The sequence below is a fragment of the Ursus maritimus genome, unplaced genomic scaffold, assembly GCF_017311325.1.
Source record: "Ursus maritimus isolate PB19 unplaced genomic scaffold, ASM1731132v1 scaffold_14, whole genome shotgun sequence".
NCBI lineage: Eukaryota > Metazoa > Chordata > Mammalia > Carnivora > Ursidae > Ursus > Ursus maritimus.
Window position 1 is genome coordinate 26,972,542 of NW_024423786.1, and position 13,223 is coordinate 26,985,764.

The 13,223-nt window shown below is 46.3% G+C and overlaps 1 protein-coding gene across 1 annotated transcript in view; it reads right to left on the bottom strand.

Moving 5' to 3' along the window:
- Positions 1-675: 675 nt before the first annotated feature.
- Positions 676-13,223, bottom strand: part of ATXN7 (ataxin 7) — a 92,532-nt gene continuing 79,984 nt past the window's right edge. The window contains 2 exon segments of the mRNA XM_008703169.2: positions 676-8,577; positions 13,148-13,223. The exon segment at positions 13,148-13,223 is cut by the window's right edge and continues 9 nt beyond it. Coding sequence (XP_008701391.2) covers positions 7,590-8,577; positions 13,148-13,223 — 1,064 coding nt within the window. The 3' untranslated portion in view covers positions 676-7,589.

The following is a 13,223-nucleotide window of genomic DNA, read 5'->3' on the forward strand; positions in this document are numbered from 1 at the left end:
AAGTGTAAGAAGGACACCCGAGGCGAAAGGAGCTTCTTAGAAATGACTTAGGAGTTGGTTGATCTAAGGAGGGAATGGGAAGTCCGTGGCATGGTGGGGGTTGAAACCAGACTGACTCCTTCATGTAATAAATGCACATTTTCTCCAAAACATGAATCAGTTGCTTTTCTTACTATTTTAAGCAACGAAAATAATTTTTAATTTCTTAGAATGATTTGCAAATGGAAAAACTGACCCAATTTCTAGAGATAAAAGATTATGTTGTGCTCTGAATACTACCAAAATGCACTGCACCGCCAGGGAGGGAAGACGTGTGGAAAGCAAGGAAGGGATCACACCAGCTACAGAAACAAAACTTACCTCTGGAGAAAAACGAAACCTGACCACACGCCATCAAATTTACACATAAGCAAGTATAAGTAGAACGTGTTTCTCCATCTACCAACTTCCCTTTACTGACAAACCTGCAGCACTGCTCACAGTTTACCCAGTTCTTTCTTTCTCCAAAGCAAAGCTCTGTGCCCAAGAAGGGAAACATCTTAAGCCCTGTAAGTAGCTTATACGGAAGGGAAGGCAACCAAAGGTGCTTCACAAGCGTGTCTGATGCCAAAAATGAAGACAAGTCAGACTACACTGAAAGGGGGGTTTAGTATCACGAGGCAGAAACATGTAAAATATTTCATGCAGCCAACCTTATTTATTGACAAGTCCTAATTTTATTGCCCATTTAGTAACATGTTTGTTCCACAAACTAATTTCTCATAAAGCAAAGCACAACCTTTTCTTATAAATAGTATAAATTATTTTATTTACAGAAACTTGTTACAAAACAAATAGACTATATATTTCTTCTCTTTTAAATATCCAAAGTAATTTTCTATCCCTTGACATTTGTTCATGTTCTCTACAGCAGCCAACACGAAGTCCAGCTGAGATGCTCTTGATTATGTGTACAAATTATCGAACTATTCACACATTTTAACACAGGAGATTGCTTTTATGACCAAGCTCAAAGAAACAGCAAAATGCTTTTCAAGGCCCTACATTCACACTGACAGTATGTAGTGCTCATTTAAATGATCTGAAAACGTAGAATGTTTTGCACAAAATGTAAAAATGATTATTTTCTGCTAAACAACGAAACTTTTAACAATCATTTTCCAAAGCCCTCCCCCACTCCCCTCCCCGGACAGAGAGATAGTAAGAAATTCCTTGGCAACAGAACTCTTGCAGGAAGACAGCTGCCTTTATAAGTTACATTTTTCAAATTACACATTTTTCAAATTACACATTTTTCAATGTTCTAGAGGTACTCTGTATTATATTTTTGGAATATAAAATCTTTTAAATATTCTATTTTAAACTCTGTATTTCATGAGTGAATAACAAAACGGACATATTGTGTAAGTCGCTGGCTGACAAAAAAGATTTGTAACCCTTGGTGCCACCAGGCAATCTGTCACCAGTTGATTTACTGTGAACCAAAAGGCCTTAATTTTAAAATACCTTATAAAATTACCAGCATTGGTGGTTTTCAACTCCTCCCCTAAGATTTTAGAAACAATATTTCGGTGGAAAAAGCAAACTCCAAAAGTTGAACTGAACATTCAAGTCTTTTTAAAGAATCTGTCGAAGCTTAAAACTAGGTTCAGGCACTTTCAGTTTTCCCGTTAGTTTTAAACCACATCACACACGAGCACACACGTGCTCAGAGTGTGCACATACAAACGCACAGGCACGCACGCACACTCACACGCACACATAAAACACGAACAAAAGAAAAGCAGTGTGTCACTTCGTTACGTGTAGTCTATCGGGAAATCAGGCAACTAGAGAAGCAAAATGCCCACTTGATCGGCACAAATCCGCTCCCGAGACATTAAAAGGGACAGAAAGACTTTCACAGAACAGAGGCATCCCTTAAACTGTAAAGGAGGCAGGTTCTAGAACTATTGGCTTGGCAGTGAACCACTTCAAATTATAAAAAGGTATTTACTTTTATTAATTAATAAATAAATACTAGATGATCTCAATTGTACCAAAACAGGATATCAGAAAAAAAGACCTGTGCAAAAATACATATTTAAATATGTACAATTCATTTTTAACAAAATATGTCTTCTGAAATAGGGATACTTCCATATTTATAATAGAACAAGAAATTCCAAAATAAAGATACAAAAGTAGGTTTTGTAGAATTCTTTGTTCATCAATGCAGCACTTTTTTTTTTGTTGTAGGTTAAGAAAACTGCAGGAGTTGTCATGAAATTCTATTGGAAAGAATATAAAAATTATCTTGGTTTTAAATTGATACCAAAGTCTGTCTAGAAACAACTCAACCACTGCAAATTTGGTTTTTGCAAGTTAATTTAATTCAAAAAAATACTTGTACTCCCGTGTTTTAAATGGTCTTAATTGTTCATTATAATAAAAAGTAGTTGTAGGAGAAAATAAAATATTTGAACAGTCTAAAATTTAATAGCACTGTTTAGAATAGGTCTGTTTGTGGCAGGCAGAATCCAAAATGGCTAATTTCCTAATCCCGATGATCTGCGTACTACCGGGAGACATAATGAAATTCAATTAAAACCTCAGTCTAAGAAATCAAATGATCAACACTCGCTTATCTAAATATCTACATAATTCTGAATCAACTTGCTATCAAGGGTCCTATTCACATCTTTCGGAACAACATGATCTGTCTATAAAGTCCATCGCTAAAAGCAACTTTATTTATATCCATCAAGTCCTCTTGGCTCTGAAAATAAATTCTACCCATACCCCATTGCACTTGTCACCAAGGAATCAACTAAGTACGTTCTGATTCCCCCTTACCTCTGTTCTCTCCCTCCCCTGGGATGGAACAACCAGACTGATTCTCCTAACTACACCAAACTGGCCCATCCGTGCACTCTCCTTACTAAGCTCTCCTATAGTATCATTTTTTAAAAATATTTACTGATTGCATAATAAGTGAACAAGATACTCTTCTCCCCTTCCTTTAAAAAAAATCAATATTTTACATCAATTTATAGCTAAAGTATCTGCATAAAGTTTTTGTTGTCTTACATAATAAGAATAATTCTGTAGCAATTCACATTATTAGGCTGGTAACCAAGTATTTACTCATTCTACTTGTTGTTGACTTGAAATTCCCTGAAACTGACATTTGTAACCCAAGAATTGTAGGGAAAGAAAGGATGCACTGACTGGCTCTGTCCAGGCCCCGCCCAGAGCAGTGATCAGAGCCCGGGGAAATGTACCCTGTGGTGTTCGGCAACTCTGTGTGTTCTAAGGAAAAGTGCCTGGTTCTTGTTTCAGGAGCTGTGATCGTGGAATCACCAGTTCACATGCCCCAGCTCATCCCCCCAATTCATTAACACCTTCTCAAGCAATGAAATTTGAACATAGGAAGCTCTTTCTTTTGGGGTTGGGGTACTCAAAAATATATATAAATAAATAAATAACCTCAAGGGACTCCAAAACTCTCTCCGGAAGATGGCTGGTATTAATCCCCAGAAAGGAGGGTTTGTCGGGAAAGTTTCTGCATCACATCATCTTTGCCTGGGCATGTGTACACAGTTGCCTACTCCCCTCCCTTGGTGCCTGCTCCCCACCCAACGGCATCCGAATGAACATGTGGAGAGGAAGGGGGCGCAGACACACACATCACGGGGAGTGCTCAAAGCAGAAATGGACGCGGAGTCCCAGGACAGCAGCCACAGAGACTGAGGGTAATGCACACAGTGCCCTGGAAACATTTCAGTATATTAATGACTTAGTGAATGACAGTTTCTGCTGCACCCTAATAATTTCACTTTACAAAGGCAATTTTTTAAAAACAGACTGGGCAGGGCAACCAACCCAATCTGCCTTACTGTATAACATGAAAACTTAAAGAATAAACAATTTCATCTCTTTGGAAATCTTGGAAAAACATTTCCCCCATAGTGATTTTATCCACACTTCCCCTGCCCCGTCCCCCAAACAAAATTTGGCTTTCCATTATCAAAACTAGTTTGCATTTGCATTTTCTTAAAAAAAAAAAATCACATAGAATCACTTTTGTACCATGAAAAGTAAGCCTCTAAAATGTGGTATATTTGCTCTCTGGGCGTTGATGGCTTTAAACCAGTTTGTAAGTTAGAAACTTTTGACAGCTTCTTACCCCAAATTACTTGCAAAAGGCCGGGGGAAATACACGCTATTCTGCCACGGTGCCTTAGGCTACCGTCCATAGTGCACTCCCGGAGCACTGCTATAAAGAGCTAACAGCACCTCCCTTCTTCGGAGGGCCGCTCAGCGTGCAGCCCTGCTCTCCTCTGGAAGGCTCTCCAGATGGGGCACCTAACTGCTGGAGGGTGACCTACAGAAGACAGTGTAAAAAAAGAACTGGAAAGGGGAAGAAGGGAGAAAAATCTACGGTAATGCTCTTGCCAAGACATTCTTTCGCCCAGCCAATCTACTCCAAGAGCGGCTCCATGATTTACTGCAAGTTAAAAAACAAAGCAACAACTTCTCACAGATTGGTAGCAAGCAGTCCAGACCACTGTAACACTGATAAAAGCAATTCGGTGGCTGAACTTGACCCAGTGTCCTCTACAAGTACTCACTGCTACGGACATAGCTTCAGGGAGATCCTCGTTACAACAAGAGCCCGGCAGATTCCTACCCTCGAGGCCCACAGGAGGTTGGGAAAACAGACTCAAAGGCATCGTGGAGTCCATAGTGCTGAGTGGAGGTGTAACTTGTCGTCAAAAGTGTCCAGATTATTCCTCCCCGCGCTATTTTCAGCTGTCAGGGACGTGCCTTTGGCTTTCAAAAAAGAGGGGGTAGGGAAACAATGAGAAGGTAAGTAAGCAGCAGCGCGCGGCACCGCCCTGACGCCCAGCAAGAGCATCCCGAAGGCCACAAGCGCTCGCTCGGGGCGAGGCCAGGAGCACTCAGCTACCCCATGTGGCCTTAGCTTTCAAATGCCTGTTCCGCCCTTGGGCACAATCATTCTAAAAGACTGCCTTTTCTAGAAGAGATGCAGGCCAGGTTTCTAGCTTAGCGAAAAGGCTCTCATGTTTGCCTTTTGGTTTTATTTACTGATTTCATTTCCGTGAAGGTCTTCCAGGTTGCCAACTGAGAACTGAACAAGGTCATATGGGGTAGCACACGCAGGTGTGAGAACTCACACCTGAGTGCCTGTGCCTGGGGTGGGGGGGCCCCCAGTGACCCCCAGTGAGCTACTGAAGTCCTTGGTGGTAGAGGCCACGAGCAGACTGGAGGCGGGGGGAGCTGCCAAGCCCCACCTGCCAGGCTTCCCAGTACGGCCCACCACACCACATTCCCTGGTCTAGGGGGTCTTCAACCAGCTCGGTTTTCTCTGTTTTAAAATCAGCTCCACAAGGGGCGCCCGGGTGGTGCAGTCAGTCGGTTAAGCATCCAACTCCTGGTTATGGCTTAGGTGGTGGTCTCAGGGTCATGGGATCGAGCCCTGTGTCGGGCTCCACGCTCAGTACGGAGTCTGCCTGAGATTCTCTCTCTCCCTCTGCCCCACCACCCCATCCAAAAAGGAAATTAATCAAATCTTAAAATCAGCTCCACAAGATACAGGGAGTTGAGGTTCCTACTCTTCTAAGAGCAGCATTCTCCACAGCATTTTGGAGTCGTGGATACCTTTGAGATTCTGATGAAAGCTACAGGATCCCTCCTGCAGATAAATGAGCACAGACACTGAAAATACCCAACACTTTTTTGGGGGTTCACTGACCCTCCAATCTCTAGCCATGGGCCCCCACCCACCCACCTGCCCACCCAAGATTTGTGCAGAATAATAAAAAAGTTTCCTACTGCAGAGGGGAAGTCTTTCTCAAATATACACTTAAACTGAAACTGATTTTAAGAACCCAGACTCAGCCTGTTTGTCCTAGTGGGACAGGGCTCTCCCCGACGGTGGGCATCAGAAGTGGCAGGCTGGCAGCTCACAAGCCATACTTGGTCAGTAGATGTGTGGGCTGTGCCAGATTGCAAAACAAAACAAAACACTACATAACTTTTAAACATGGCCACATTTCTCACACCAAGTCCAGATATGCAGTTTCTTTGAGATGGGTGACAGGTTTCTGGGAGCACCTGCTCTGTGTAGATGGGCTCCCGCTCCCTCACTTTCCACGAGCACTTTAATCCCCGCTGCACCCACCAGCCTCCTCCCCTCCTTTCTGTGACTTGTGGGCATTAAGGGCTGGCAGCCCTGCCTAGGGGAAGACAGGTGCGCGCAGTAAAAGAATGTGTGGGGCATCGCAACACAAGGGAACATCCCTCCCTCAGGTTCACAGAGACTCAGGAAACTACACTCAGAAGGAAGTTTTTAAAGGATGGCTAGACCACTTCCTGCAGTATTTGCACTGTCTTTTTATGCTGATAAACTATAATGAATCACTACAAACCAAGTGGTAAAAGCCCATTTTCACATGTCCAGGGAGCCCTTGCTCAAAAAGCCAAGCAACATACAAACAGCCCCTTTAGACTGGAGGCTGAAAGAGAAGAACTGAAACAGCTGCTATTTAAATTCACGGATAATCCTTTCCCCACACCTTTGGCAGCGGGCACTCATTCACACAGATAGTGGAAGGAACTCTATCATTTTAAGAAACTTCCTGGTATTTTCTGAAAAAGTCCTCCTCACCTGCCAATTGAGTTAAGTTCTGCAGAGGAGAAAGAAAACAGAACAGAACACTGCCAATCAGGGCTCGCACTGTCAATCAGGGCTCTGGGAGGTGCTGCTGAAATCCCCGTGCGCAGGCGAGGGGAGGAGATACGCTGATGAGTGAAGTCACAAGAAGAGACATGAACGGGCGCTTAGAGTAAAGGAAGCCGGAGGAAGTGGCTCCAGGAGAAGAGGGTGAGGGGATGACGGTAACGGGGGAAGAGTAGGGAACAAAGAGCACAAGACACAGAGTCATGGGTCATTATGAATCGGACACCCAGTTAGCCACCGCTCTACAAATGGGCCTGCATTCACATTTCTTTCTCATCTCTTCACTTAAATGAGATTCTAGTCTTCGTCTCTGCCCCCACTTACTGCTGCTTCCCTGCCTCCCTGGAAAAGCACGAGAAAAGATAAGGAGAGAATTAACTGAAAATCTGAAGTCCTTTGATGGGAAAATGATTAAAAGGTCTTTCTTTCAAAAATTTAACCCATCCCTTTCTAGATCAGTGTGCTTGCAGGCCAGCTTTCTTCAGAGGACCAAACGAGAGAACCAGCCTCCAGGAACAACGGCCTGTGTCCTCCCTGGACAGTGTCCCAGGACGCGTGTTCCCCGGGCCCGCCCTCAGGGACTGCGCCGTGGCGCGGGACGCCTTCTGCGGCCCTTCCTACTGATATGCACTTCGTGGTGCCTTACCCAGGAGCACCCTCCAAGTCGTGAGAAATTCTGGCAGAGAAACTTTGCTTTACCTTCATGTGGTCATGAACTCTTCTGTTTTGGAAAGAGACCATGAAGCTGGACACATGTTTACAGGCAAACAAACCAACCCCACCATACCGATCTCCGAGCAGGCCCACAAGCTCAAGGGAGAGGAACTGGGCCTCCCCGCAGGGCTCACAGTCCATTTCCTACCTGATGAAGGAGGGAACTGTTCGTCAGTCCTTGTGCCCCTGGGCTGGTGCCCGCGTGTTTCATGTGCACGTTGTTCATGGCCGGCAGTTTGGCAACCTTTGTGGGTTTGCTGCTGCTGCTGTTGACGCTGCTGGAGCCAGGCGAGCACTTTCTTTTCCTTCCTATCAGTCTGTCGAGAGGAGTGGGAGAGTGTGAGTAGCTGCCGTGGGAGCTGACAGGCAGCTCGCCGGCCTGGTGAACGAACGGGCCCAGGGAGAGCGTGGAGTCGCTGCTGTTCACCATCACACTCATCCTCTTGATGGGTTCGGCGGGGCTCCCACCGGGGGCGCCCCTCCCTGACGGGTCGTGCCGGACACTCACCGAGTTCGCCTTACTGACCACACAGTTGAGGCCCACGCCGTGGGAAGATGCTACCGCGGAGGGGTAGGGAGGCCCAGAGTGCGCCACACAGTTTTTCCGAAAAGACTCCATGGAATGAGAAGAGGAGGAGGAGGAGGAGGAAGAGTGAACTAACAGTGGGGAACTGTTTTTGCGTTTCTTTCCTGAGCCGCCGCTGGTACTGCTACTGGCATTGTGACAGTTAGTGCTGTTACCAGAAGGCTCCTTGGGCCTTAAAGACTTGCTGGATTTCAACTTCTGAGGTTTCCTGGACAGAGGAGAGGAGGGCACTGAGGAAAGGCCAGAGGGTGTGGAGGGGGAGGAGGACGAAGAGGACACTTGTCTGGATTGCATACTGCACACAGGGTCCATGGCCCCGGAGGCGGAGGGCTGTGCATTTAGTGTGGTTCCATGAGCTGGTACCGGTTTGCTGTTTGGGGAGATGCAGGTGGATGAGAGCAGGACGGGAGACGTCGACACAGTGGCTGCTGCCAGATAGCTGACCCCACACTGTGATGTCGGCACAGAGTTTGTCCGCTGAGGAACACGTGTGGAGACGGGTGGTGTGGTGCTGGGCACCGGTGGGATTTTCCTGCAGAAAGAAAGGACAGTGAGTAAGAATCAGCACCAGCCATTCAGGAAAACGTTCAGGCGCACGTGCCCTTTACCTATGGCACGGAGCAGCACACACCTGTCGGGGGCATCGTTCTGAAATGCACAGCCCATCCTGCCGTTTCTCTCCTTCAAATTCCTTCGTGCCTTCCTCGGGCTCTCAAAACAATGGTCTGTAAGGCCCGTGTGCCTCACTCCCTGCGGGTCCCCAGCCTCACACTGCCTCCTCCCATCTACCCCTCCCCCCGCCCCCGAGTCCCGGATTCCACCCACCAACCTTTCTTAGGTCGCAGAAGAGGCCTGGACGTGAGGCACTGTCCATCTTCTACCTACAACACTCTGACCCCAAATTCTGCTCACCCCTCAGTTTCAGACCATCACTTTCTTAGAAAATCTGTCCTGACCATCCTGATTTGCTTGGTTCTCCACGGACTCACACTGCCCGTTCCCAGACTTGGGGGCATTCAAGGCAGTTTCCATGTGTGATTGCTGATGATGGTCTAACTTCCCTACAGAACAGTCCCCAGCGCCCAGCACAGTGCCAGGAAGACAGAAGGCACGCAAATGTTGAGGGAATTCATGAATAAATGAGGAAAAAGGAAGGGCACAACAATTTAATAGCAATTGTTAGGTCCTGCCGACAGGCTTGAATCCCATCTCCGGAGGTTTCCAGTCAGCACTGGAACAATGCATTCTGTTAATAACGTCTGGGCTAGACACCCATCTGAAGATGAGAGAGGAATTCAAATGGCAAACCAGGGAGGTCCCCTTTTGTTTTTGCTCTGATTTTAAAATATGACAGCATCAAAATTTCAAAAATCCCTACGGCAGAATTACCAGGAAGGTGACAACACAGAAAATGGCCTGAATGGAAGTAAGTGTCGAGAACAGACTGCTCCCGACTTTATGGGGCAGCTCTGGTGAATCCAGTCACTGCACCGGCCGGGGCTCCATCCAGCTCCTCATCTTCCAAGTGAGTGTCCTACACGGATGCCAAAGCACTTTCCAGATGCTTTGTAAGGGGTATAGCCATTAATAAAAGCAACTATTGACTGTACTTGTACCGGCTGTAACCACCCTAATCAGGAGTGAAGTTCTGGCCCCAGAGACCAGCGCATCCAGACTGACCACACCCAAGTCCCCATGGGGCAGGGTCCAGACATGAGAAGTTTCTTAATCTCTCTGGGAGATTCCAAAATGAGGCCAAGACTGAGAAGCTGGGCTCTATCCCCATGCTCATCACAGAGAACAAATACGGATGTAATCTGAAAGGCTTATGAGAAATGAGGAGTCCCTACACCCCACCCGGACCTGCTTCATCAGAATCTGGATCTCAACAAGATCCCCTAGCAACCTGTGGGCACCGGCACCTCTGAGAAGCCCCGCTCTAAGCGGATGGGTGCAGTAGCGCTCCTGCTCACTGGCTGCAGTGGCTCCTCGCGGCCACCAGGTGGCTGAGGGAGCCGAAGCCTAAAGACCAGGCTGCAGGAACCAAATCCTGGGAAAAGGAAAAGCTTCCAGAGAGGGAGAGATGTGGATCTCTCTGCACAACATATTGGTTCCTGGTAAAAAAAAAAAAAAAAAGGCTCTTTTAAGTTATTCATTACCTTTCTTATAAAGACAAGACAAAGAAAGAATATGTAGTTGTACTGACCTATGTCTGTGTAAGTGAACTCTGTAAAGATATAAAAGCAATTAATAAAAATGCTTCTGTCTGGGGTGGGAGGTGGGAAATAGGAATGTGGGAGGCCAGGGGGACTGAAACTCTGAACTATATACCTCTTTACATCAATTCATTCTTTTTTTTACCCCAGTGAATTTATTACCAATCTAAAAAATTAAGTACCACTGCCCCCCACTCTACCCTGACCCCTGGCCAACAAAGAAAAACCCTTTGCTAAGGATCCCATCCCTTCCTTAGAATGTGTGGAATAGCGGTCCCCAATCAATAGCAGACAAGCAGTTGACAGGAATCACAGGAGCTCAGAACTGGCCTTTGGGGTCATGGCCATGCTCCAGAGGAAGTGCTAGTTTAATTTCACCAGTGTTCACACTCCATACACTGAAGATGACTTATTTCACTGCCATACTCAAATTCCATTTCCACTTATCCCCCAATTAACTATAACAGGTAACTAAAGGGTAAGGGACTGAGAAGGCTGCCACCAAAACTGGGGGACCTCCTGGAAGGGAGGACTTTTGGCTGAGCCAGTAGGACGGGACCTGGACTGCTCTGGGACTTGCCTTGAATAAGTCAAAGACGCCACCTAAGGACCGTTCTCGAGCTGAGAAGTGCTGAGCTCCTTCCAGCAAATCTCAGGGGCAGCCTGAGAAGCTTGCCTGTGTTGGCCGGCCTCACTCCGGCACCTCTCCCCAAGCTCCTGTCTGCCCTAGGCCTGCGTGCCAGCTCACCACTGAGCAGAACGTCAGTCTCTGCTGTACTGGCTTTTTTAAAACCAAAGTTCACATTAACGGAAAGGCATGATTTCTTCCTCGCTGGGATCAAGTGATTGATAAGGCAGGCAACCTCTGACAGAAAAAATAGACAGTGGAGACAACTGCATGATCCCGCATCTTCAAGAGGTCATGGCACAAAGACAAAAATCTCCCCACACAAGCCACTATGAACCAAAACCATATTCACCCCAACTGCTGGCCATAAACCACTTATCAGTATAATGGGAATAAGTCATTCTGAGGACCCTTCTCAACTCTTAGGAATACACTAAACCCACAGCTTGGGGAGCTCAGTGAACTCTTCAAGTCCTAACAGGTAGTCTGAAAAAATAAGAAGCTGAGATTTCACCTATTTGGGGGTCTTCTGATGTGGAGAGACCCCCAGAATCCCAACAAACCAGTGCCCTAACTCATTTTTCTAAGCAAGGACAAAGTTCCTTAATAAAGAGGGAAGAGGAGTCTCTTATCTCGTAAAAACCAGGAAGAAATGTGAACTAGAAACGCAGAACAGCACTGCTCTGGGTCTGATTTCCTAAGAGAATAAATGCAAGTCCTATTAATGATCATGAAACTGGTTCGGACTGTGGACTGAGGCCTCTGACCAGCTTCCTCTGACTTTATGAGGAAATCAAGGCAGCAAGGCAAATGGATATACTGGCAGAGTCCACTCCGAAAAGCACTAGTAAATGATGCCCAAATGGAGAATATGGAACGACATGTGGACGACTGGATAGCCTCCTTCCTTGAGCAAAACTCAAGGTTTCCCAAAGTAGGTTCCACCAAACATCAGTTCCCTAAGATGCTCCCCTGAAAGAGGTTCCCAGGTCAAAAGAACTTGGGAGATGTTCCACATTACACATGATATCCCCTGCTTTGAGAGTTACAATGAATAGTGTGCCCCTTAAAAGCTCTGAGAAGTCCTGCAATAATGAAAACTATTTCACTTCAGAAAAAGCTGAGGCTTTTGGCCATGGATCTCTTCTTCTACTTAAAATCCCACGTAGGAAACACTAACACACATCATGACACACAAATGACCGTCTTATCTCATGCTGTAAATCAGAGCACATGGCTCCTCTTCCTGAAACCTTCAGCAGCTCCCTACTGCGCTCAGAATCAATTTCAGGGTCACCTGGCCCCTGCCAGCTTTTTGAGTTTTATCTTGTACCATGCTTGCTTTCTTGCTTTTTCTCAAACAAGCCATGATCTTTTCTGACTTAAGACCTTGACACCTATGGTTCTTCCTGCCTAGACCCTGCTCTACCCCACCATCCCACGGCTGCTTTCCATCCATCCATCTCAGTTCAAGGATCACCCCTTCAGCAAGGCTTTCCCTGAATCCTTCCGGGTTCTTATTTCCCCATCTCAGCTCTTTGTTTGGAACCAGACTGCCTCTGGATCCAAATCCCGGCCCTACCACCAACTCTCTGTGTGACCTTGCTTCTCGGTTTCATTATCTACAAAAGTGGGATAATCAAGGTCCCCTGACACAGCATATTGTAAAAATTAAATCTAAGTTGCCTGGCATACGGTAAGCTCTCAGTAAGTGCCAGGGATTCTTGGCACTTCCATGATCTCCCTTCTGAAAGCTATAACCTGTACAGACTTTCTGTTTAGTGGTTTTTGTGTTTCCCCTCACATGTGGGAGTCCCTCTCCCTAGAACCACAGTACCCAGAGAAAGACCCATTTGCCGAAAGAGTGAATGAATCAATGATGAAAGGCCTTCTCAGGGACAAAGGCCACCTTTTCATTTTAGATAAGCTTATCTTCCGGCACCTGGGTGGCTTAGTCAGTTGAGCATCTATTTTATATTTTGGCTCAGGTCATGGTCTCAGGGTCATGGGATCGAGCCCCACATCGGGCTCTGTGCTCAGTGGGGAGCCTGCTTGAGATTCTCTCTCTCCCTCCCCCTCTGCACCTCCCCCTCCCCGCTCGCTCTAAAATAAATAAATAAATCTTTAGATAAGATTATTAAATCATCTTCATCATCATCATCATTATTAAATCAGTCCCATAAGAAATAGAGAGGATGCAGCACCGGGTAAAGTCGGCCTCCTCTCCCCGCCCCAGAAGTGGTGGGACAGGCACTCACTTCCACAGCTGCGCGTTCAGATGCTTCTCCACCATGAGGTTGAGGGCGCAGCGAAGCCGGTTCCACCTGGAGTCAA